At 31.8% G+C, this 25,020-nt stretch overlaps 1 protein-coding gene across 1 annotated transcript; it reads left to right on the forward strand.

Moving 5' to 3' along the window:
* Window positions 1-24,253, forward strand: LOC127698658 (protein-cysteine N-palmitoyltransferase HHAT-like). The gene is made up of 11 exons (XM_052202242.1): window positions 1-39; window positions 4,126-4,276; window positions 11,675-11,745; window positions 13,132-13,242; window positions 13,820-14,017; window positions 16,423-16,722; window positions 17,415-17,740; window positions 18,293-18,328; window positions 19,375-19,573; window positions 20,363-20,504; window positions 21,202-24,253. The coding sequence occupies exons 2-11, from the start codon at window positions 4,138-4,140 to the stop codon at window positions 21,303-21,305; spliced, it is 1,626 nt and encodes a 541-aa protein (XP_052058202.1). The 5' UTR covers window positions 1-39; window positions 4,126-4,137; the 3' UTR covers window positions 21,306-24,253.
* The last annotated feature ends 767 nt before the right edge of the window (window positions 24,254-25,020 follow it).

Below are 25,020 nucleotides of genomic sequence, written 5' to 3' on the forward strand. Positions count from 1 at the left end.
TGTTGCTTCTGGATGCAAAAGGAAAGAAAGCCCGGCTAGGTATAATTTAGTTGTAAACCCTGAAATCTGAAGCCTGCTATTTTACAGCTCCCTTATTTATACACAAGGTAGAATATTAAGTTCCGAGTTTCTTCTTCTTCCAAGTAAGGAACCGAATTATACATGAATGTGTATGGTCCCGCGAAAACTTTGCACAGTGCCAGCACAGGGGTTTGTTACAAAACCCCTGTGGTGCCAGGCAACACAGCTAGTCCTCCCAGGGGAGCGTCTTTTTACCACAGAACACCACAGAATACCACAGAACACCACAGAATACCACAGAACACCACAGAATACCACAGAACACCCAAAATTTACCACAGAACTTCGAAATATTAATTCTTCAGACATTATTATCATGTTATTGTTCATTCTTTTAATAATTTGACATTTATTATTCAAATAAATTTAATTTTTCTATTTAGGGTCGACTCACTATCGCTATGCCCCCAACTAAATGGCCAATAATTGGGATCATACTGAAAACCCCTAGCTATTAAAACCATAATATACAAAGAGTATTTATATTTGTGACATTTATATTTTAAATACATTTTAATCTTTTTTGAAATTTTTAATTCATTTTTGAAAATACGTAATTATTTGTTAAATTTATTTTGTTTATCAGTTTTTTTTCACTATTTTATTATTTTTATGTTAAGAGTTGTTACAATAAATAATAAAAATGGTTAATGTGACATTTAATTAAAGTTGTTGTCAACAAATAATTAAACTTTATAAAAGTGATTAAAGGAGTTTTTAAGCTGATATCTAGAGTTGTTTCAAACAATTATTTAAACTTGACTAATGTTTGTACATCAAAGTTTTCTCCTTTAGAGTTATATATAAAACAATCCTGTGTTAAGGGCTACAAATACTTTCAAAAAGAAATCTGAACTTGTTGTAGGACAGTTATATTTGAGTTGACTAATAACATATTATAAGTGTGTCTTTTTAATTATCAAAAAGTTCAAGTTCGATGACTGTTTTTGGATTCTTATGTTGTGTGTGTATCTTCTCTAATCATTTGACAATATTTCGGATTTTTACCAAATTTTGTATGCATTTAGAAATCGTTGAACTGAAACTTTATATCGAAAAAACTTGTATATGTAGCATTTACATATAGATTCTATATTTTTGAGACCCAAATTAATGTTGACCTTAGCAAGTTCACCGACACAATTTTTAAAATAACCAAAATTTAATTAGATTAGCCAATTTTGACACTTGTCGTATTGACCAATCAAGCCAATTAACATGTCATTTAAGTTTTCACACCTGAGACATCAAATATATTTAATTGAATTACATTATAAAATCAGGTGGCAACTAGAATCCAAACAATGAAGAATATTGTAAATATTCCATTATTAATGATATATATTATATTAAATAGAATGTTGATAGCAGTCTTCCTGTTCTCTAATCATTGTCAAGTAATTTCAAGAATACAATTTTTATAATAATAAAAATTCAAGATTAAAATGTGAGCCGATGTTCAACATCATTTTAGTTGAAAAATTATATTTATTGTCTTATAGGTTTATTCATTTCACAGAAAAAATAGTTACATATGAGAAATATTAACTCTTTCTGCCAATCAAGCCAATATTATTCATAGCGTGATTCGCGCCGGTAAAATCAGTCAGGTCAACTTTTTTTGTAGAAAAACATTTTTTTTACTATAAAGGTTATATTTTCATATAAAATATTCATTATTCTCGCAGATTTCTTAATTTAATGAAAAAATGTTTAAAAAGAAAAAGCGAAATTAGCACTTTCTGTCGATCAGATCAATATTATTCGTAGCGTAATATTCCCTGGTAAAATCCGTCAGATCAACTTTTTTTGTAGAAAAACATGTTTTATTTATATAAAGTTTTTATTGGTAAACAACATATTTAATAAACTCGCAGATTTCTTAATTTCACGAAAAAATATTGTAAAACAAAAGAGATATTGACACTTTTTATCGATCAGTTCAATATATTCAAAGCAAATATTGATCAGCGACTGTGAAAACCGTGTGGTAAATGTTTTTTGCTCAAAACTATTTTTTTAAATGTTTATTTTAGATTTTCATTATTACAATGCATTAGTTTAGTGTCTCAAAGGTCTCCAAATGTAAAAAAAATATGCCAAAAAACTAAAAAATTATATCTCAACCAGTCAATCGTCATGTCATTGGTGTAACCCGAATTAAAGAAATAATATAATTCTGAATTATTAGATTTGCGTTTTATAAAGTAAGTTTAATGTTCTGTGGTATATTTCAGTAGCTTTATTGTATTTTGTGTAGTTCTGTGGTATATTTTGAGTGTTCTGTGGTATTCTGTGGTGTTCTGTGGTATTCTGTGGTGTTCTGTAGTAAAAAGACGCTCCGTCTTCCCAGAGTTATTTACATTTAAAAAATTCTCCATTTTACAATTAAAACTATATACAGGATGTGCTGCCTATTTCCTTTCAGAGCCTGCTTTCAGAGCATCTCTCAATCCCTCTATAATTTGTGTTGGCCGAGGTGACTTAAGATGGAAGTTGATTCCAATCCCTCATGGTCTTTGGGAAGAATGACTATTCATAGGTGTCATTTTTTTTTTGCTCTTTCTTGATAAAAGCTGCCTATACCTCTGGTGCGGCTGTAGTTGGGGATTAGATATTGTTGTCTGTCTATATCTATTAGCCCATGCTGGATCTTAAATAATGAATACACCTTATCACTATTTGTCCTCCATTACTGGACATCACATAAGTTCCCGTAAAATTTTGACGTCATAATAGAAAATATCTGACGCCACAATGAAAAAGTGATTGTTGTATGACGTCAAAAGTTCAAGTGGAACAGATTTCCAAATAGCGATAAGGTGTACAGCATACATAGTCTGTTGGTTTTATTTTTTCCTTTGTTGCTGGCTTTCCCACTGAAGTTGTTTTACCATGTTTGTTACACAGCCAGGTGTTTGGTCTGTGTAGTTGTTTTGGACAAATTTTGCTGCTCTTTTTTGTACTTGTTCTAACAATTTTATTGTTTTTTTGGCTTGTCAGATGGGTCCCAAACTGTGCAGGCATATTCCACTGTAGGTTTTACCATTGGCTGTATATGCTGCTGCTTTTACTGGTTTAGTGCAGTCTTTTAAGTTTGTCGGATTAATCCCAATGTTTTATTTCCTTTGCCTACAATGTTGTCTATGTGTCTATCCCAAGATAAGTTGTTGCTGATGGTTACGCCTAGGTATTTGCTGGCATCAACATTGTCAAGTGTATGTCCGTGTTTCTTATTATTTTAGATCCCACAGGAAGGAGTCAAAGCAAAAAAGTAAAGTATCCTTTTAATTTAAGATCTGATAAGGGTCATCAAAAGGAATTGAAAAATATGGCCGTGTTTACACCACAAAATCTACTCTGAGTACAGACAAACAGATGCATCTAGGAAAGTTTTAAGGTATTACTGGACCTAGATATATAAATGTTATATGCAGTTTATGTTCCAGAAAATGAAAAACTTGCCTGGATTTTGATGTGCATTTAAATCCAGTCTGTAGAAGATAGCAAAATAAACAAACGCTTGAGTTTCATTTGATAAGTTCCACTCAATTACACAGTTTAAATCACTTATTGTTTGCAGATGTCTCTTGTCCATCTATTGTCCATTTTTAAAAATCAATATAACTCACAACATTTATTATGTGAGGGGAGCTTCTCAAACCTCTTTCCCAACTTAGCTTATTTTGGCACCTTCTGCAGGAATGAAAAAAAAAATGAATAGCAAAATCTAAGTTTTTAGTATTCTGAAGTCTAAATTGCATTTAAATTTTATATATCTAGGTCCAGCCATGCTCTAAAACTTTTCCAGATGAACAGGTTTGTCTGTACCTAGTGTGAAATTTGTGGTGTAAATATGGCCGTATTTACTAAAAGGTTATGATTAACTTTAACAAGTTTGGTAATAATTTATCTGTACTATACTTTGGCATGTGCCCCACAGGGCTCATATTACAATTTACCATAAATGTTTTCTAATAGATCACATTATTATGCATGTAAATTATTAATGTATTAGACTAAGGGTATGTTTTATATTATTAGAAATGCTGGGAAATGGAAACCAAGAAAAAGAATATGGATGTCCAACCAAAGAAATCAGAAGTATTGCCTGCATGGGAGACCTACTTTTATAATACAGTACACGTATCTGTAGTAGCATATATTCTGTACTGTGTTTATAGGGCATCAACTAGTAAGTGTGATACAACTATAGTTGACTTGTGAACTATTATACTTTGTTTGTATCACTGTACATGTACATGATGTATGAGTGTTTTAGTCGGCAAGATTCAATAGGTGTGTTTGATATAAATCCATTGGTTGCACATAGCTTAAATTATTTTTCTCTTAAACTTAAAATAGCTTTCTTGTGGACTTTTATCTCCCCTGGCCCCATTGGCTAGATCATTGTGACACTTTTATTATAGCAATACACTATACCATATAGGATTAGCTTTAGAAAATTTCTTATTTTGTTTCGAAAGGCTGAAAAAAAAAACAGTTGCTAGAATTAGAATTTTCATTCCAGAAACGAGGGAAATCAAGTATGAAATTTTCAGTCGAATAAATTGTCACCTCTTTTAATAGTCCTAATGTAATTTTATTCCAAATTTCTGACATTTTGTTGTGAAATCCTAAAAAAAATGGCCTTTTCTCTGACTCAAAGTCCTGCAAAATATCCATTGTTGTGAAATCCTAATTGTACATGTATAGCAAAAATGGTCTAATCTCAAAGTCCTGCAAAATATCCATTTACCTGATTTATAAATTTATAAATAATTGATGTTTGATAATTTTTAAACAAAATGTTTCACACTTAGCCTATAGAGACTGGCTGATATTTGTATTGTAAACAGTATAACTATATATGTATTGAGGTTGCACTGTAATTAACAAATATATATATGTAGAACTCATATCTATGGTGGGTTCCAGATCTATGGCATATTTCAAATTTATGGCAAATATGACGTAACAAACTCCATACAAATCATAAATCTATGGCAGCTTTTTGTTTTCTCCAAATCTATGGCAGATTTAGAAATTGCGTAATTTTTTGGGAAAGAAGAGTTAACTATAACGTTACAATTAAATAAGGTCACATTACGTCATTGCTGCCGCTAACGATGGCAGAATACATAGATTCTCATATGATGACGGTTTGTTATATTGAAGGAAAAGAAAAGGCCACTCTCTAAGGGTGCCGCATGCGGAGCAGGAAATGCTAAGTACTCTTCTGGAGCACCTGATTTTCCTCTTGGTAATGATAATTCCCATTGTTCTTGCTTTGGTTCTTGGTGTTTTCGGTGTTTGTGTTTTGTGTTTATTTCCGCTCATTATTTTCTTGTCCTTGTCTGTGTTCCAGGTGTTTACTTGATTTTATGAGTTTTGACTGTGACTTTGGTATGCTTTTTGATTTTCTTTCATAATTTTTTTTTATCCTATGCTGTTTTCTTGTAATTTTTTTTATCCCTAAATGCTACTCTTTAAATTTGATCTACAGCATATATCAGCTATATAACAGCGACTACCTGTAATATTGTAACAAATAAACATTCTTGAGATTTGGAAACTAAAAAAAAAAAGTCTGTCATAGATTTGAATTTCTAATAACATATTACATATATTTTTGTTACTGTTGGAGAAACTAAGATTTCTTCAGAAAGCCACTTATTTAAGGTAAGTCATTGATCAGATATGTACTGACTGGTCCTCCATTTGCAGAAAATCTGCCATAGTGTTGGAAACTAGAAAATATGCCATAGATTTGGAAAGAAGAAAATTTGCCATAGAATTGGATTCTAAAAAATCTGCCATAGATTCGGGATGGCATGACTTAATATTTACCATAGATTTGGAATCTGCCATAGATCTGGAACCCGCAATAGATGTGAGTCCTACGTATATATATATATATATAAAGACTTTTAACCAGAAATAAATTGGTGACTGATTTTCAAATTTTATATTAGAAATGCAACTTTTAATCCTTGGCAGGAATGAGTCCAATGCAAAACCTATCTAACTGAGTCAAATTGTCTTTTTATACGACCGCAAAAAAAAATTTTGTGGTCGTATATTAGTATGACGTTGGCGTCGTCGTCGTCGTCCGAAGACACATTAGTTTTCGCACTCTAACTTTAGTTTAAGTGAATGGATCTCTATGAAATTTTACCATAAGGTTCAATACCACAAAAGGAAGGTGGGGATTGATTTTGGGGGTTATGGTACCAACAGTTAAGGAATTAGGGGGCCAAAAATAAGCATTTTTGTAACTTCCAGACCTAACTTGTGTGTAAGTGTATGGATCTCTCTGACATTATACCACAAGGTTCCATATCACAAAGGGAATGCTGGGATTGATTTTGGGGGTAATTGCCTCCAAATTTTAGGAATTAGGGACCAAAAAGGGGCAAAAAACAAGCATTTTTCTAGTTTCATGACAATAACTTGAGTGTAAGTGTATGGATCTCTCTGACATTGTATCACAAGGTTCCATATCACAAAGGGAATGCTGGGATTGATTTTGGGGGTAATTGCCTCCAAATTTTAGGAATAAGGGGCCAAAAAGGGGCAAAAAACAAACATTTTTCTAGTTTCATGACAATAACTTGTGTGTAAGTGTATGGATCTTTATGAAATTGTACTACAAGGTTCCATATCACAAAGGGAAAGCTGGAATTGAGTTTGGGGGTAATTGCCCAAAAAGTTTAGGAATAAGGGACCAAAAAGGGGCAAAAAATAAGCATTTTTCTAGTTTCCAGACAATAACTTGTGTTCAGGTGTATGGATCTCTCTGAAATTGTACTGCAAGGTACCATACCACAAAGGGAAGGCTGGGATTGATTTTGTGGGTAATTCCCTCAAAATTTTAGGAATAAGGGGCCATAAAAGGGCAAAAAAACAAGCATTTTTCTTGTTTCAGGACAATAACTTGTGTGTAAGTGTATGGATCTTTATGAAATTATACTGCAAGGTTCCATGTCACAAAGGGAAAGCTGGGTTTGAGTTTGGGGGTAATTGCCTTAAAAGTTTAGGAATTTGGGGCCAAAAAGGGGCCAAAAAACAAGCATTTTTCTAGTTTCCAGACAATAACTTGTGTTCAAGTGTATGGATCTCTCTGAAATTGTACTGCAAAGTACCATACCACAAAGGGAAGGCTGGGATTGAGTTTGGGGGTGATTAATCATAAGGGGGTTCAAAAAATTTCGGGGGGGGGGATTTTTTTTTCATTTTTTTTCTTTAAAATTTTCCATTTTAAATTGGTTATTTCTGATTTAAATATAAAAGCAAATAATAATGATATGGTTTGAATAGGTAAATTAAAAATTTTAAAGTTCTTAGACCACTTTCATTCTGTGTCAGAAACCTATGCTGTGTCAAATATTTAATTACAATCCAAATTCAGTGCTGTATCAAGCTTGAATGTTGTGTCCATACTTGCCCCAACTGTTCAGGGTTCGACCTCTGCGGTCGTATCAAGCTGTGCCCCAGCGGAGCATTTTATTTTTAAAAAAGTATATCAGTCAGGTCTGACCAGGATCAAAAAATATATATCACCTGCAGGCCAGATGAGAGATACAGGGTGTAGTTAAGTCTTATTCTATTGATATCATATTTTTTTCTTTTCATAAAATATACAAAAATGTATCATGATTATAATTGTTTTTCAGTGTTCCAAAAATTATATTTTGCACTGAATAGAATTAAATTGTTCTCTCTCTTTGCTTTTATTTCAGCCAAGAAGGTAAATTAAATTTTGTTTAGCCATTGAAAATTTCTTGCCTGTATATTATGAAATTTATTTCTGAATTGAATTTTACAATACTGGTCAATGTTAAAAACCATGAAATCAAATTGCTTATATAAGATGCAGTTAACATCACCTGAATGTATTTTTTTCCTACTTAAACTGAAATTTTTCTTGTCCTTCTGAATGAAGTAGGGAGGCTAACAATCATAGCATGATATAGGCATGTTTCAGCACATGAGAATGTAAACATGCAAGTTGTTATGTGAAAGAGCAAAGGGGTCTTTCCTACTTTCAAGCTTAGCATGGATTTTTTTCGCCATCAGGACAAGAAGTTGTGTATTTAACTCCTGCCAGGTTATGAAATTGTGAACAAAAAAATTTCACTCTTTAATCTTTGAACTATTTAGATACGAATAGATAAATTTGATATTATAATCTTCTTTTTAGATCCCCTGGCTCATCACTTGGTGTCTGTCGTCGTCTGTTTAATTTTACTAAAATCTTCTCTGAAACTACTGGGCCAATTTAACCAAACTTGGCCACAATCATCATTGGGGTATCTATGGGTAATTTAAAAAATGTGTCCGAAGAACCTTCCTGCCAACCAATATAGCTGACATGGCTAAAAATAGAACATAGGGATGAAAAGCAAGTTTTGCCTATTAAGTGCCAGTCTTAGTAAGAATCAGGCAATTTAGAAGAATTTCAAAACATGGCTGAAAAAAACCTGCCGACCACACCATCCTATTTTGAAGTTACCCTCATCTTTAGTTGGAAATGGTAAGTCTTTCGTTTCTGTGTGTCTGGTAATTCATGAAATCTCTAGATAACTTTTGGTTAGAATGATAGCAAATTACGGATTTACTTCCCCTAATTGTTAATTTCTAGTGCATTTCAACCAAATTATATCATGAAATCCCAGAACAGGAAAAGGAAACGAATGTTATATTCGTGAACCATTATACATTCTGAACTTAATTATAATAGATAGACAGAAACTCTAAATAGCAATAATGATCAGCAAGACAAGATCTACAAATAAGTCAAACATAGTCGAAATCTTCAGTCAACTCCTCATTAGAGTTATTGCCCTATAATGACGATTTTACCATTTTTTGGCGATTTTGCCTAAAATCTTTGTTTACATAGGAGAAAATGCTCTCCATAAAGTTGGCACTTATGTCTAAAAAGCCCTTTTTTTAAAGGGGCACTAGCTATGAGATTTATAAAAAATCTAAAGTATGATTTTTTTTGTTCAATCATTAATGAAGGTGAAATAATGAAATAATAATTTGCTTTTAGCAGTCAGTATGGTTCAATTTTGTCAAATTAAGCTAAGAAACATTGATGATGAATTATTCACTTGCAAGTGAATAATTCGACCTCATTGAATCCGTATTCATGTGAACTTCAATTTAACCCCTTAGCTAGAGATGGATAACACATGCATTGTGGGTGTTCGGTTATTTAAAGGAAAAGAATGTCAACATTGAAAGTGAAACAAAGGTAAATCATTTGATTGACTGATTCAATCCACAAAAATCATTCTTATACAGGTAAAAACGATGATTAACATATATTTTTAATCTTTAATATGAAATTAAATAGACCTAGAAAAATCCAATTGCACGAGTTTCGCTTTCTATTTATATCTATATTTATGTTTATACCGCTTATATGACCATCAGAGGTTTCAGGAGGTCAACTCGATAGTTAATTAGATGGCGTCAAGACTTAAATACACACGAAACGAAGCTACATATTATCGAGCTCATGCCCTGTAAATTGTTTATTTTAGACTTTTTATAATTTGGATAAGTGTTTTACATTGTTATAAATCAAATATGAGAATATGAGTCAATTTGTAATACTGGTTATTTTAAGAAGTTGTAAAAAAAAAAATCTTATCCATTGATTTTCTGATGCTTTCAATTTTTGTTTTTAAAGATGAAAAGGATTATTAATATGACTGAAAGTTATTCATGCCAAAATGAAAAATACTTTATAGGAGTTTCTTATATGTTGGCTGTGCAATTTTGCCTATATTTTAAGGTCGTGTTACAATTTGGTAGCATTAAAAACTGGATAAAAAAATGTTAGAAGGCATGAGTGCTTAGTGATTAATGCTGTCTCGTGTGACACACTTAGTCATTATCAAGAAAAGAAGAGACAGACGTGCATATTCTATAATGTTCAACCATATCATGATTTTATCTATAAAACTTTTAGACTTCAAGCATGTCAAGTGAAAAGATAACCTCAACTTAAAATTTCAATATCTTCCTGGTAAGCAGCAATCATATATGAAGAAAATAGTAGTAAGAAAGGCAATCCCTGGAATATTGGTACAGAACAATTCCATGTTATCATGACCTGGAGCAGATTTTGTTATTTTTACATATTCTGGTCTATCTGAAATGATGTATCAATGATGCTGTAAATTTACAAATTAACACCTGCATTTGTTATTGAGAATCACCAATTACTGGTGAGATCTAATCAATGCTGTTGCTAAAGTTTTGTGATGAAAAAATACTACAGTAAATATGAATGAGTTTTTGTCTCGCCTTGACAGAGTCAAAAAGCGAGACATAGGTATGCTGTTTCCGGCAGCGGCGTCAACAATGTATTAATTTGTGATTAGGTCTAGTTCATGGTGAACCACTAGTGGTAGGTCAGTGATATTTGGTATGCAGTTGTATGAGCATTGGCACATCTCATTACATGGAGATTATTTGGCCCAACCCCTCAGTCAAGGTCTATTGACTTTGAAATTTTTCATAGTTTACATGTATTAGTTTGTGATTAGGTCAATTTATGGGGAACCACTAGTGGAAGGTCAATGATATTTAGTATGCAGTTGTATAAGCATTGGCATATCTCATTTCCATGGAGATTATTTGGCTCCGCCCCCTTAGTCATGGTTTATAGACTTTGAAAATTTTGCTAAGTTAACATGTATTAGTTTGTGATTAGGTCAGTTCAATGGGAACCATTAGTGGTAGGCCAATGTTAATTGGTGTTCAGTTGTATAAGCATTAGCACATCTCATTTCCATGGAGAATATTTGGCCCCGCCCCCTCAGTCATGGTCTATTGACTTTGAAACTTTTGCTTACTTTACATGTATAAGTTTGTGATTAGATTAGTTTAAGATGAACTGCCAATGTTAAGTCAATGATATTTGGTGTGCAAATTTATTGGCATTTGCAAGTATCGTTTCCATGGAGATTATATAGCCCCACCCCTGATCATGGTTCATTGACTTTGAAACTTTTACATAGTTTACAAGTTAATGTTTGTGTTTAGGTTTGTTTAAAGGGAACAACTTATATAAGTCAATGGTCTTTGGTATGCAGTTGTATTAGCATTGGCACATCTCATTCCATGGAGATTGTTTAGCCATGTACCTTCAGTCATGGTTCATCGACTTTGAATATTTGCATAACTTACATGTTAAAGTATTGCTATTTTAATTTCAATATTTGCATAATCAAAATTACAAAAAGGTGAGACATATCTCTGTGATAACAGTTTATTAATTAAGTAATGGAAACCTAATACTACAGCATTTTTTTCGAATTTATAAAAACATCGCAAAAACTTCTGAATTCACAGTAATTCACCACTGACAAATGACTGAATATATTGAAAAAATACAATTATATCATCATAATCTACTTTAAATTTACGTTTTGCATGCATTACCTAAATTTTGCATCAGGTATCAGAAGTGTTTTCTCATATACTTTTAATTGACGAAAAATGGCATATTCAATGACGTATTTGCTGGCTCAATATGGGACATATTCTGAAATCTTACTGATTTTCATTGCAGAGTGCATGTATGCTGGTCTCCTTAATGTATATGATTTTGAAACTGGGTGGTCTTTTATTCTGAGGCAAAAGGTTTGTTGTTAGCTATAACCTATTATTTTAATAAAGATAATGTAATAATTTATTTTATAGAATGAAATCTAAAGATGCTAACCATAATACATAATGTTATTGCATAATATTTTAAAGTCTGACATTCCTGAAGATGAAACTTCAGCAAATTAGACAGACGAATAAACAAATAACATCTAATTATACATATTTTCATATCACCTTGTATGTTTTTATTAAGGGATTATGTTACATGTATAGAAAACTTTACAAAGGATATGGGGTATCCATCCATGACACAAAATCGGTACATACACAGTAAAAGCACACAAAAAGCAAAGGAACAGTGCTTTTATTGCTGTTCTTCATTTCATTTCGGCTTCTTTAATTTTGTCAATTTGTGATTATTGAATTTAGCAACAAAATATGCCAAACTGAACTCGGAGAAAAATATAATGAATCAGTTTAATTTAATTACCTCAGCACTGCTACATACATTATAGGATTGCATTGGTATTGTCCATTTTAAAGTTCTGATAGTTTGATTCTTCTATACATTGTATTAGTATTTGACCTGGCTACTTTGAAGGATTGTTTAATTGGCTAAAATAACAAACATTATGTTTTTTAATAACTCTAAACAAAAGTAGTTTGTTTGTCATTTTTCTTGCTTTTATATTTCATTTCTATAGGAATAAAACCACAAATTCATAGCTCCATTGCTTTCTATGTTAATTTATACAATTTCAAGTATGTATAGCTATTTTGTCTTTAAGTTCAAATAAAGTGGCAGTCATTTCATAGTAAAACTATGTCTTATCTTGACTTGTGCTGAAAAATTCAATATACCTTTAATTGCATATTAAAGTGCACTGGTTCCCAGAAGTTGGGTAGTATAAAAACAGGTACTTTTGATCTGAGCAACAGGGAAAATATGCCCTCCTATCATCATTTCATATACCGGTATTTATTTTATTATTCAAGAAAAACTTTCAACAAGGGTTCTACATTGATCTCAAGTCCTTGAGCTTTCATTTGATACCAAAATTGCCCAAACGTTTTATTTTTGTGAAAAAGCTGTGGGTAGGAACTATTTGGTTTGAAATATGTACTACTTACTTGTATGTTTTTTGCGACCGGGCCCTAATTAGTGGTTCTATACCTATATAACAGTTTATTGCTTGCAAATTCTATTATCAAGTACAATGTTTTACTACTACCATGATGAAATTAGAAACATGGCATAACTTAATTGTCCTTTAACATGTGACCAAAATTCTGAAAGAAATGTGAAAAAAAAAATTCATCGGTTATTCATCACAACTATTCATATATATATATATATATATACACATATATTTCATTATGCTTTAGGTATGCAGTTTAATACATGGATGTTTATTTTAGGATATGTCTAACTATGAATGGCATTTTTTCTACAACTTATTTTGGATTATTATTCCATGGTATATTGCCTACATATCTTTGGACGCGGTAGCAGCACATCATCTTTCTGTGGTGAGTTAAAATATATATACCGGGATGTGAATGTGGGAAAAATATGATTTAGTACTTCAAGTAACTGTATGGTGAAGTCAGCTGTAAAAGGCACAAAATAACAAAATGTCAAAAATTACAAAAGAAAACTAAATGCCTGATTTAAGCTATTAACATTAAGCAAAAAAAACCAGACAGCAACCAGTAACAATGACTTGACTACAGGCTCCTGACTTGCAGCAGACACACAATGAATGTGACAGAGTTAAATATGTTTGTGTTTGAGAGTGATCAACCCTGTTTATTGGCATAAGTGATTATATCCTACAATGAGGAATTGTAGGATCTCATTTGTAAATAATGATGAGAAAAAATCAACAGGTGTTTTATTTGGCTCTAAGTTTGGTGTACGACCTGTATTCCTGAATTCTCATGATAATCAAAATAATATTTACTATCACTTTCAATCCTCATGCAGATGGTAAAAGAATCAACCTCACCTTTTAAAAATTCCTTAAACTCATCATCATTCTGACATTTTGAAAATTTAACCCAGACACCAATTATTTTAAACTTTTTCTCTCTATAATTTGGACAGATTCACAGAAGACAAACGTGTTTGATATATTCTCTGATAGTATTGACATACCTGCTAGGATGGAAGTCATTATTGCTGCTTTGTCTACATTCTGTTGTGATGTATCTGATCAGCTTATTCCAATCAAAAGTTTTAGTGTGGATACTTTCCATTGCTTTGATTTCAACATTAAATTTTGAACCATTTATATCATGGATGGTAAGTTTGTATTATCAAGACTATTTTCAAGAAACTGAAAGCCAAATAAAATGTATAACATATATGTATTAATTAACAATTGAAAATAAAAATAATTCAGATCTAATTATGAAATATCATTTAGAAAAACAAATGAAAATGATAACATATGTAAAAAAACATAGAACAAGTAACATTTAATAACAATTTTATCAATGCAAACTGCAAACAGATCTGTTGTTGGAATATTCTGTTTTACGTGCAACACACACATGATCAAAATCAACATTAAGTTTCTTGGTTTGGTTCATTCTTTAGATATTTTAAGCAATAGTCAACTGTATTTCATGTTTGGAGTGATTGAAAGGTATACATGGAAGTTCTGCAGTATTCATCTAACCTTGACCTCATTTTCATGATTAGGTCTGTTTTACACATACTATAAGCAAAAGATCATATACATTTGGTGTATGGCATAATTGTAAGGTATATATACATATAAGAATAAGAAGATGTCGTATGATTGCCAATGAAACAACTCTCCACCAGAGACCTAATGACGTAGAAGTTGGCAACTCAAAAGTTCAAAAGAAATTCAAAGGGGAAAATGTTGGAACTGGACAAAATACCTGTCAGACTAAGTTAGCCTGACCTGGACCTTATTTCATTGATCATTTTTCAATGTTTAGTTTTTGTTGTTTGTTCCCTTTCTCAGAAACTATTAGGAATAGGTCAACTATATTTGGTGTATGGTATACATGAAGCTGTACATGTCCATCTTGGGGAAATCCACTGACCTAGACCTCATATTTATGGATCATTGATTATGTTAAGTTTATGGGATACCTGTAGCAAAACCTTCATCTTAAAGACTTTCAATGTTGAATTCAATCATGATCAGTAAAGCAGTTGAAACATTATAGTGTTGGAACTCTTGTTGTAATAAATATGGTCTTGATGTATGACAGACCTTATTATACCCCCTGCAACGAGTTGCGGAGGGTATAATGTTTTTGACCCGTCCGTCTGTCCGTCCGTCAGTTTGTCAGTCCTTTTTCTTGTCATCGCAACTCCTCTCAAACCACACAACAGAATTTCACGAAACCTTTTTAGATAATAAGGACATACTATGTAGTTGTGCATATTGACAGGAAATTACGATTCAATTTTTTTTCCAGGAGTTACGCCCCTTTGAACTTATTTACTTTAATGTACTACTGCAACAGTTTGTCATCGCAACTCCTCTCAAACCACACAACAGAATTTCATGAAACCTTTTCAGATAATAAGGACATACTACGTAGATGTGCATATCGACAGGAAATTAAGATTCAATTTTTTTTCCAGGAGTTACGCCCCTTTGAACTTATTTGCCCAATATACTACTGCAACAGTTTGTCATCGCAACTCCTCTCAAACCACACAACAAAATTTCATGAAACCTTTTCAGATAATTAGGACATACTATGTAGATGTGCATATCGACAGGAAATTAAGATTCAATTTTTTTTCCAGGAGTTACGCCCCTTTGAACTTATTTGCTTTAATGTGCTACTGCAACAGTTTGTCATCACAACTCCTCTCAAACCACACAACAGAATTTCATGAAACCTTTTCAGATAATAAGGACATACTACGTAGATGTGCATATCGACAGGAAATTAAGATTCAATTTTTTTTCCAGGAGTTACGCCCCTTTGAACTTATTTGCTTTAATGTACCACTGCAACAGTTTGTCATCGCAACTCCTCTCAAACCACACAACAGAATTTCATGAAACTTTGTAGATAATAAGGACATACTATGTAGATTTGCATATTGACAGGAAATTATGATTCAATTTTTTTCTTACACTTATTTTATTTCTCCAATGACAATGTGGGGACGTGGGGTATGTGAGCGTGCTCACTAAGGTTCTTTAATTTTGGTTGCCGTCAGTTTCAATTTTTTTTTATCCAGTTGCAAAATTTTTGTCTTTGAATATTTTTACTGGCATTTTTCAAACAAATTTGTTGTAGCTGTTACAAATTATCAACTGTAACGGGCCTAATTGGGCAATAGTCACACTTCAACATAACATTTTTTCATACTTTTTTAGAATTTTTTTTCTAACTATCATAGATTTAAAGTAATAAAGTAGACAACGAATGGATGGGATTGAAAAATCACTTTTTTTTTATGATACATGCATGCCCAAAATAGAATTGCTCGGCAATTTACACTTTCATGTACCATACATGTTTGAGTCGAACACATTTCTTTGTCAATCATATAACTGTGTCAACATTTTGTGTCAGTATACACTAAGTTAGGTCAACATGTTTCAGTTGTACAATACTATTCCATTTTGAAATACTATGAAAGAAAATGTAACCAGTTTTGACCTCTAATATACTTTAATATGCTTAACAATGTATCATTTTCAGAGGTTATTGAATCCTGAAGACTCTGATGGGAAGTCCTACTATATGTTGATGTTTACATTAGCTCTAACACATCTACGGTATACCAGTTTTTGTCTGGAACATGTAGAGTGTATGACTTGTACCAGTTCTCCCCAACAAGACATTGACACAGATAAACTGTATATGGAAATTAAAAAAGAGATAAAAGACACACAGACAGATGAAATGAAGTTTTCTCTTGTGGATGCCTTTGTTTACATCTTTTATTTTCCATTGTTTTTCTGTGGACCAATTATTACTTATGAGGGATTTTCTAAGCAGGTATACAAACATAATTTGAGGAGCATTGTGTAAAATTACAAAATATAATTTAAGGACTTGCATGTACATAAAAAAAATCAGTTATCTGCTTAGGTTCCAGGTGCAATGATACATAAAGATATATTTATATATATATACATGTTGTTTTTGTTCCTGCCTCTCTACCTACCCTAACACATTTTATGGAAATTTTTTGTAAAGGTAAATTCATCCATTTTTGGTTAAGAACTGTTCAAATCCACACATTTCCTTATATAATCCATGTAAAATATTTTTCAAAATAACATTACTGTAACTACCTACCTTCTCTATTTTTTTCTTAACTAAGATATATATTAATTTTGTTTATGAAAACACATAATATGTAGAAGACTGAAAGTCACTAAACATTGATTAGATAGAAACTGCCTTTCAAGCACTTCTGTGATTTTTATTATTCAACATATATTAAAAGGAAGTGTTTCAGTGTAACATCTTCTACAGTTTACACTTGAATTTCAAAAGAAACTTGGTCAAATTTCTTCATTACATGCACTGTTGTACAAGTCAAAGTTTTATTCAAATCTGATAATCATTTTTGTTTCTGTCTGCTCTGACATGAAGTTGGAAATTGGAAACCATGTTATTTTAAAACATAAGCATAATTTGATTTTTAAAATGCAACACTTACAAAAAACTTCATTGATTTTCAGATGAATGAATCTGCACAGAAACCACTGCAAGAAAATCAGATGATATCTATAGCATTCCTTGCTCTGAGAATGATATTCTGGGCAGTCTTTAATGAGTTTATCCTACATTTCTTCTACTTCAATGCTTTGCAGCACAATCTGTCTGTTATTGAAGATATGGATCTATGGACATTATCTGGTATTGGTTACTGTCAAGGTCAATTCTTTATGATAAAATATACAGTTATGTTTGGTATACCATCTGTAGTGGCTAGGACATGTGGCATTGAGCCACCAGCAGGACCAAAATGTATAGGTCATATATATACGTACTCGGATATGTGGAAGTAAGTTTATAATATAAATTTCTTTATGATACCTGAGTCGTCTTCATGAAATGAAAAAAAAAATGCACCTCTATTATTTTTTTCAAAATATTATGAAATTGAGAATGGAAATAGGGAATGTGTCAAAGAGACAACAACCCGACCAAAGAGCAGAAAACATGCATATGTAACAGGAGAGGTTGAGTATATGTCTGTGAGACAGCAATCTGACAACACAAAACCCAAGAGATACCTAGCAGTCAAAATAGGCCTTTAAGCAGATGGCAAGACCTTGTATACAATATGTCAAAATCCAACTTGTCCAAAAGTTGACAAGTTTTAAATAAAATCAACAGATAGTATCACAGATATGAATTTCTCCTTTGGCTCGGGGAATTTAAACCATAAGCCGGGAATGTCACATTATATAACCTGTCTGAAACCTGAATAACATATAATATTTGTTACAAATAGATTCCAAGAATATGAATGTTTTTATTACTCTGCTTTTGCTGTTTTACATTTCTTTCCAAAATAGAGTGTCCTTATTAATCCAATTCATGAATATTTCAGGTACTTTGATAGAGGAATGTACAGTTTTATAAAAAGGTTAGTAATGCAAATATAACTAAACATTGAATTGATGTTCTTTTTTTCTTTTGCCAATTCCCTTATCATCAATATCCAAATAACAAAATGTGGTATGATTGACAATGAGACAACTATGACGTGGATGTAAGCAATTTTAGGTCACTGTACGGCCTTCAACCATGGGCAAGACCCATACTGTATAGTCAACTATAAAAGTCCCTGACATGACAAATTCTGAAACAATCAGTTCTTTTGAAAGCAGCACCTTTCCCAAATTGCTTAAGGATCAGCACAGATAATATGTCATAGGCGGATCCAGGGGGCCTGGGGGGCCCAGCCCCTCCCCCCCCCCCCCCTTTCGTGGGAAAAATTTGGTTGATTACATAGGGAATCACTGAAGCATGACTGGAGCGGGGCCCCCCTTAGGTCAGTCAGCAGGCCCCCCTTATGAAAAGTTCTGGATCCGCCACTGTATGTACAATTAAAAGTGTTAATGTTAATGTCATTTGTACTTGACCGACATGCTGATTCCTTTCTTAAGCGCTTGGATACAAGTTAACCATGTGTAGGAGGACATGTCAACTTTCTGACTGCTAGTCAGCCAGTCTTTGATCTTACTCTAAAATAGTGGGTGCTAAGGGGGAAAGCTAGGTCAAATAGAAATTGTTAAGACTTTGTTATAAAAGCCAGATCAAACCCACAATCCTCAGCATCCAGTGTGTGTATGCTAACATCATATATTCAAGATTAGTTAGAGAAATCCATAAATTTCTGCCAATGCAAAACAGCATTTGAAATTCTATCAAACAGACTCTTACTTTTAAAAATAAAATTAAATTCATATTTTTTGCATATAACTGTTTGATGGTCCTTTCTTTGGTTTGTGATTATGGTCATGATGTGAAACAAGAGATATTTCTTCAGTGAACACATATTTTAAATAGATACTGTGAGAATTTCAAAAGAAATTGTAAAGAATTAATTCTAATAGCTTCACATGCACCATATCAAATGTGAACATTTCTGTTGAAATAGGTAACTTATAATGCAGTTTTATTTTTCAGATATATTTATTTACCATTAGGAGGTTCACAAGGAAACATTATACAGAAGTTACTGTGTTCTTTAGGCTGTTTTATATTTGTGTATATTTGGCATGGAATAGAATACTTTATATTTCTATGGACATTATTTAACTTTATTGGTATCTCACTAGAAGTACTGGGATATTGGATAGACAAACAGACACCTGTATGTAAATTTGTAAGTATACACAGATAATTTAAAATAATTTTCTACTATTCTTTCTTGCGTCAGCATTTATTAAGGGTGAGGAGAGGTTGGGGAATGTATCAGTGGATCTTTCCACTTGACTGAAATAGTTGAAAAAAATTAACAATCTTTCTTTAAATTATAATTCTAATATGACGTCCTTCTTTCGCTTTGGAAACAAAGCCATGTTCTAATTACAATAAAACATGGGCTGCACGTGATTGATGTCACAATTGATATTGCAACGTCAGTTGTATTTTGAACAACGCCAGAGGTCCAAATGGACAGTTTTGTTGGTGTTGCTCGCTAAGAAATTAAATAAAATCATTCTAAAAGTAAGTTTACGTTTATATGTTAATTTTTTTATCGTTTAACTGTTGATTTTCTATAACATTTTTGGTTCATCAAATCAAAATGGCTGCCTTTTGAATGTGTACTATAGGTCCGCTTCGAAGTACAAAAGCTCTTAATATTCCTATCAGAATCGAAATAATTCTATCATTTCATGCTTTATGCTAATTTTAACATCGGTAGGCAGTATATTAGTCAATATTTTACACCTCGCTAACGCTCGGTATAAAGATATTGACAAATATAATGCCTACCCATGTTAAAATGAGCATAAAGCATGACATGAAAGAATTATTTCTTAAACATTCAAATACCGGTAGTGTGAATAATGTGTTCTTATTTTAATTAGCTTGAAAATCAACAACATTACTGGGGTAAATTTCACCAGAATATTAACATGTGATAGTACTGGTAATCTTTTAATTTCAGAAAAATTCCATGCCTGGTATATACAGGAGAATTCAAGGTTTAGCTGTAGTACCATTGTTTGTAATGTCAACATTTACTGCATTTTGTTTTTTTGGAGGAAGTGTTATTGGATACATGTATTACCAGAAATTTATTGTTAAAGGTAAGCTTTATAATATTCAGTTAACCAGTATCCAGGCCCCCCTCCCAGTGAATGTTCACATCTGAAAAAAGAAGCCTGTTTATCCACCAAAAACCATTACCTACCAGTTAAACAAAAAAAATGCCCCTTCACTTTAATGGTGATATAAGAAGAATTAAGTTTACAGACTGAATTTTCAAAGTTATTGTGGCATTATAGAACTTAGCATAACTGAACTAAATTTGTATTTGTAAGCCTAATTTGAAAGCCTGCCACGAAAAATTATGGCAGAAAATGAATAATAAAAAGAATTGCAAATATTTGCACTAAATATGTAATATGCAATTTTTCATTTTATTTGTTGCAATATAGCATTTTGCGCTAATGCAGTGTACAGTAAGCACTAATTAATGAATAACTCTATTTGTTTTGTATTTTAGTTGATTATTATATGCCATCAACCCCTCAGGGTATAAATGTTCATTTGAAATAAAGATTCTTAAAATTTAAAATGTTTGCCCTGTTTAGGTTAAAAGGGATTGAAGGATATGGCTTCAGATTAAGACAGAGAAATTGTGTGGAGTTAAATACCATTGTAACTACATTTATTATTAGATCTGCAACCTTTTATGTTGATAGTATGTTTGTCTGAAAAGGAGCTTTTCTATCTACTTCAATTTTACTGTTTTGTATTATCTGTAATGTATATATGTTTCAGGATGGTTGAAGTCATGGTCAATTGTCATAGTTGTAGTATATTGTTGTGTTCAGTCAAGCATGGAAATCCACGAAAGGCAAAAGATGAAAAAGAAGAGAGAGTAATCAGTAACAATACGACTACACAAAGACTTGATGGAAAGGAAATTAACGGATTATCCAACAAAAAATTACAATTTGAGATTCTTATGACTTTCTCAGACTAAAAATCATGAAAGTAATTTTTTAGAATTCTTTTTTAACTCAGTGAAATGTAATGTGTTGCCAGCATGAAAAAGACTTACTGAATCGCTTAGAAAATATATGGCAAATGTAAAATTAGAAGAAATTGCTGTTATGATATATACACATATATATGGCTGAAATTTAAATACATATAGCTTCTACATAAAAGTTATTGCAAACACTAGTAAGTAATAAGGCATGGAAAGATATATTATAGATTGCCATGTTATATTACTGCAGAAAGGTGTCAATAAAACAATTGAAAAAGTGGAACTTAGTTTGTATTATTAAATCAGTAAAACCATATTACTGGTAATGAAAAATCCATGTAATTGAGTGTTATTTAAAGCCTTTTAGCTCACTCCACCTAAAGATGTCAATTGCTGTTTGTTACTTCTAAACTTATTTAACTACTTATAAAAATAAGAAGATGTGGTATGATTGTCAATGAGACAACTCTCCAATAGAGACCAAATGACATAGAAGTTAACAACTATAGGTCACTGTACGACCTTCAACAATGATCAAAACTCATACTGCATAGTAAGCTATAAACCCCAAAATGACAAATGTAAAACAATTCAAACAAGAAAGCTAAGTAATTTAAATAAAATTGACTAGAATGTTGGAGGTTTACATTTTGTCATTTTGGATACTTGTCACATGCATGTCACCCAAATAAAAAAGAAATAGAGCTAAGTTAAGACTGGATTTTTTTTTACATTCACATAACTGATGTAAACATCTAATTACTCACCTAGTCTGATATCCCATGTTAGATATTGTCATCACTTGGCATCTGTCTTTGTCAGAAATTTAGAATAAAAATATCCTTGTCTGATACAAAAGGACAAATTTCTTGCAATTTTGCCCGAATGATCCTATGGGTATCAAGTTTAAAGGTTGTGTATTAAGTCCATGCCAACTATGTATGCTCACCATTGCAAAAGATTTGAGCATACGGGTAAAAAACAAGTTATTGTCTTATATTTTGAACATCATTATAAATAGCAAAAAAATTACAGGAGGTAAATTTTCAGAATGCTTTAATCTCCCTATGTTATAACTAAACTATAAGAAGACTATTTACTTACCCTCCTTATATTAGTATTTTTGTCTTTTCCTTAAAAGTCTACCTAGTAGACACACTTACTGTAAATAATTAAAATAGATCCATCAATTCAGGATGCACAATATTACTGAAATCATCAATTGACACCTTATAGCAGTTTCTGACATTTAATGATGGTTTTATGAACAATTTTAACATTTTTGCCATTATCTTGACAACTTAAATAGATAGAATGAAACTCTACACAGCAAAAAATTATCCACAATACAAGATCTAATGAACAGACCTCAATCAATTGACTCCTTACATTTTTTACCAATAAGATTTTTGTCTTATATTTTAATAATGATTTATGACAAATTTTAGACTGTTCAGGAGTGTGGAAATATTTGTTGTTACCACTTGTCCCCGGGCAAGTGAAATTGTAAATTTTACTTGTCCAGAAGAAATGTTACTTGCCCTGATTTCTTAATGAATTTTGGAATGAAGATGTATTTTACTGTAAACGTGTATGTTTCTAAAACACAATGAAAATGTTATTTGTGGTCTTTGTTTGTATGTAGGAATGATAAAAATATAAGTAATATAAGGATACACCAATGAGATAGAAACCCACCAAAGAAAACGACTTTAAACTAAAGAATCTAGAGGCCAATTTTGCAAATTAATTTTCGATGCTAGCTTACATGAACCTGGGATATTATATAATGAATAACATTTTCTTCACTGTGAGTCTGTGTGAAGTTTCAAAGTAATGAAGAGATGAAAACTAAATAATTGATAAATTATTGGTTTGTTGTTTCTTGTCAAAACCAAGTTCTATGATCATTAGTTTTATTTTTATGAGGCGCCTCTTTTCTGTTGGTCAACTTCCGAGCGATGACCTATCTAAAGATGCTTATCCAACTCGACCGGTCTTTAGTTTTCATTCTTGAGAACTCATAGCTGGAAATTAATAATGACCATTTCCAGTGTATTGTTGCTATAACCTGATCGACGATCCCGGATCAATGGGAAAAAAAATCACAGAATATTAATGAAAACCGGGTCCGCATACTTATTTTTTGTTGTTTGACAATCGATCTATTTCTTGATCATTGATGTTGTTATACTTACATGTGGCTTTCGTCTTATTATTTGATATTTTTCTACTTTGATGAATAAATTTTGAGGATTTTTCTATATGATTATGAAAATTAACATTGTCAAGCAACAGTTTTTTTACTTGTCCACGGCAGAGACATATATACACATATATCAGAGAAGAAAGGTTGTGCAAATTATGTCATAATAATAATATAGAAGACGAAAAACATTTTATCTTGCACTGTACAAAATATGAATCACAAAGAAATGTACTTATATCAAAATTGTCCAATTTTAAAAATTATGACAAACAATCCAAAACTGAGGATGAATATATCAAACTACTACTTAATAGCAAGTGTAGAAAAACACTTAGATTAATATCATCTTTTATTAATCAATCATTTGAATTAAGGAAAAATGTCCTGACAAATGAGTAATATGAACATTATGAAGCTATAACATACAATGTATGTATGTCAGTAGCCTATTCTACATTAACCTATGTATATTAATATATATATAACTGCAAATTTCATTGTTCGAAATGTGCATATTAATATGTTATGTAGTATTGTTTAATTGCTGCATCATAACCACTTGTATACTAGTTGTATGGGCCGTTGCCAATTATTGTAATTGAGTTTGTGCCAATAAAATATTTGTATTTGTATATATGTGTATATATGTCTCTGTCCACGGGCAACAAAGACACAAAAAATTGCTTGTCCGGTCGGTTAAATATACGAGTCTGGTGAGTCGGGCATAGCATTTCCACACCCCTGACTGTTTGCCTTCTATCTTAATATACATTAACAGAAACTACACACAGTGAAAACAGTTAGCAATACAAAATTTGCAAAAATAACAATATAACTATAAACCATCAAATGAAATTTGCCCTTAAAGGTTGATTTTAGACCAATTATAATGTATTTTTTATTATGTCTGGAGTAAGATTATAATGACTTATTAGCAAACTTCAAACTCAACCGATGTGGATGCAGGATATTAAACAAAGTGGGGTTCTACTTCAAGACAATGTTAAGAATGAGACTTGTAATGAGTCTATACATTAACCATGTACTGTAAATTCAGAAATTAATGCATTGTTTTTATTAATGCAAAAATGTGACGATATCAGGTTTGCTGTAATAAAAACTTGCATTCATAATTTCAGTAGGGATTTTCCTTCTGACATAAAATGTTTGCAATCACATTAATTAGACATCACCATTTTCCTAGTAGTAAAGGATTCACAATGATAAATGAATGCATTAATTTCTGGAGTTGGAGTAACAGTATGCATCTCAACCTCTGATTCATGTTAAATATATACCTCTTGTGCACAAATATACACACAAAGTTCTGTCATTCTTATAATACTTGAATTCCACGAAGGATGTTATTAATACTGGGTCCACTAACTAGTTTCGT

This window comes from Mytilus californianus, unplaced genomic scaffold (genome assembly GCF_021869535.1).
Source record: "Mytilus californianus isolate M0D057914Y unplaced genomic scaffold, xbMytCali1.0.p SCAF_4, whole genome shotgun sequence".
NCBI lineage: Eukaryota > Metazoa > Mollusca > Bivalvia > Mytilida > Mytilidae > Mytilus > Mytilus californianus.

Bases quoted from the DNA above. Each gene is read 5' to 3' on its own strand.
- LOC127698658 (XM_052202242.1), top strand. From the start codon at position 4,138: ATGGAAACCAAGAAAAAGAATATGGATGTCCAACCAAAGAAATCAGAA. The intron at 11,746-13,131 runs GTTTGTTGTTAG...TGTTTATTTTAG, and splicing joins CTTTTATTCTGAGGCAAAAG to GATATGTCTAACTATGAATG. The intron at 17,741-18,292 runs GTAAGTTTATAA...TGAATATTTCAG, and splicing joins ACGTACTCGGATATGTGGAA to GTACTTTGATAGAGGAATGT.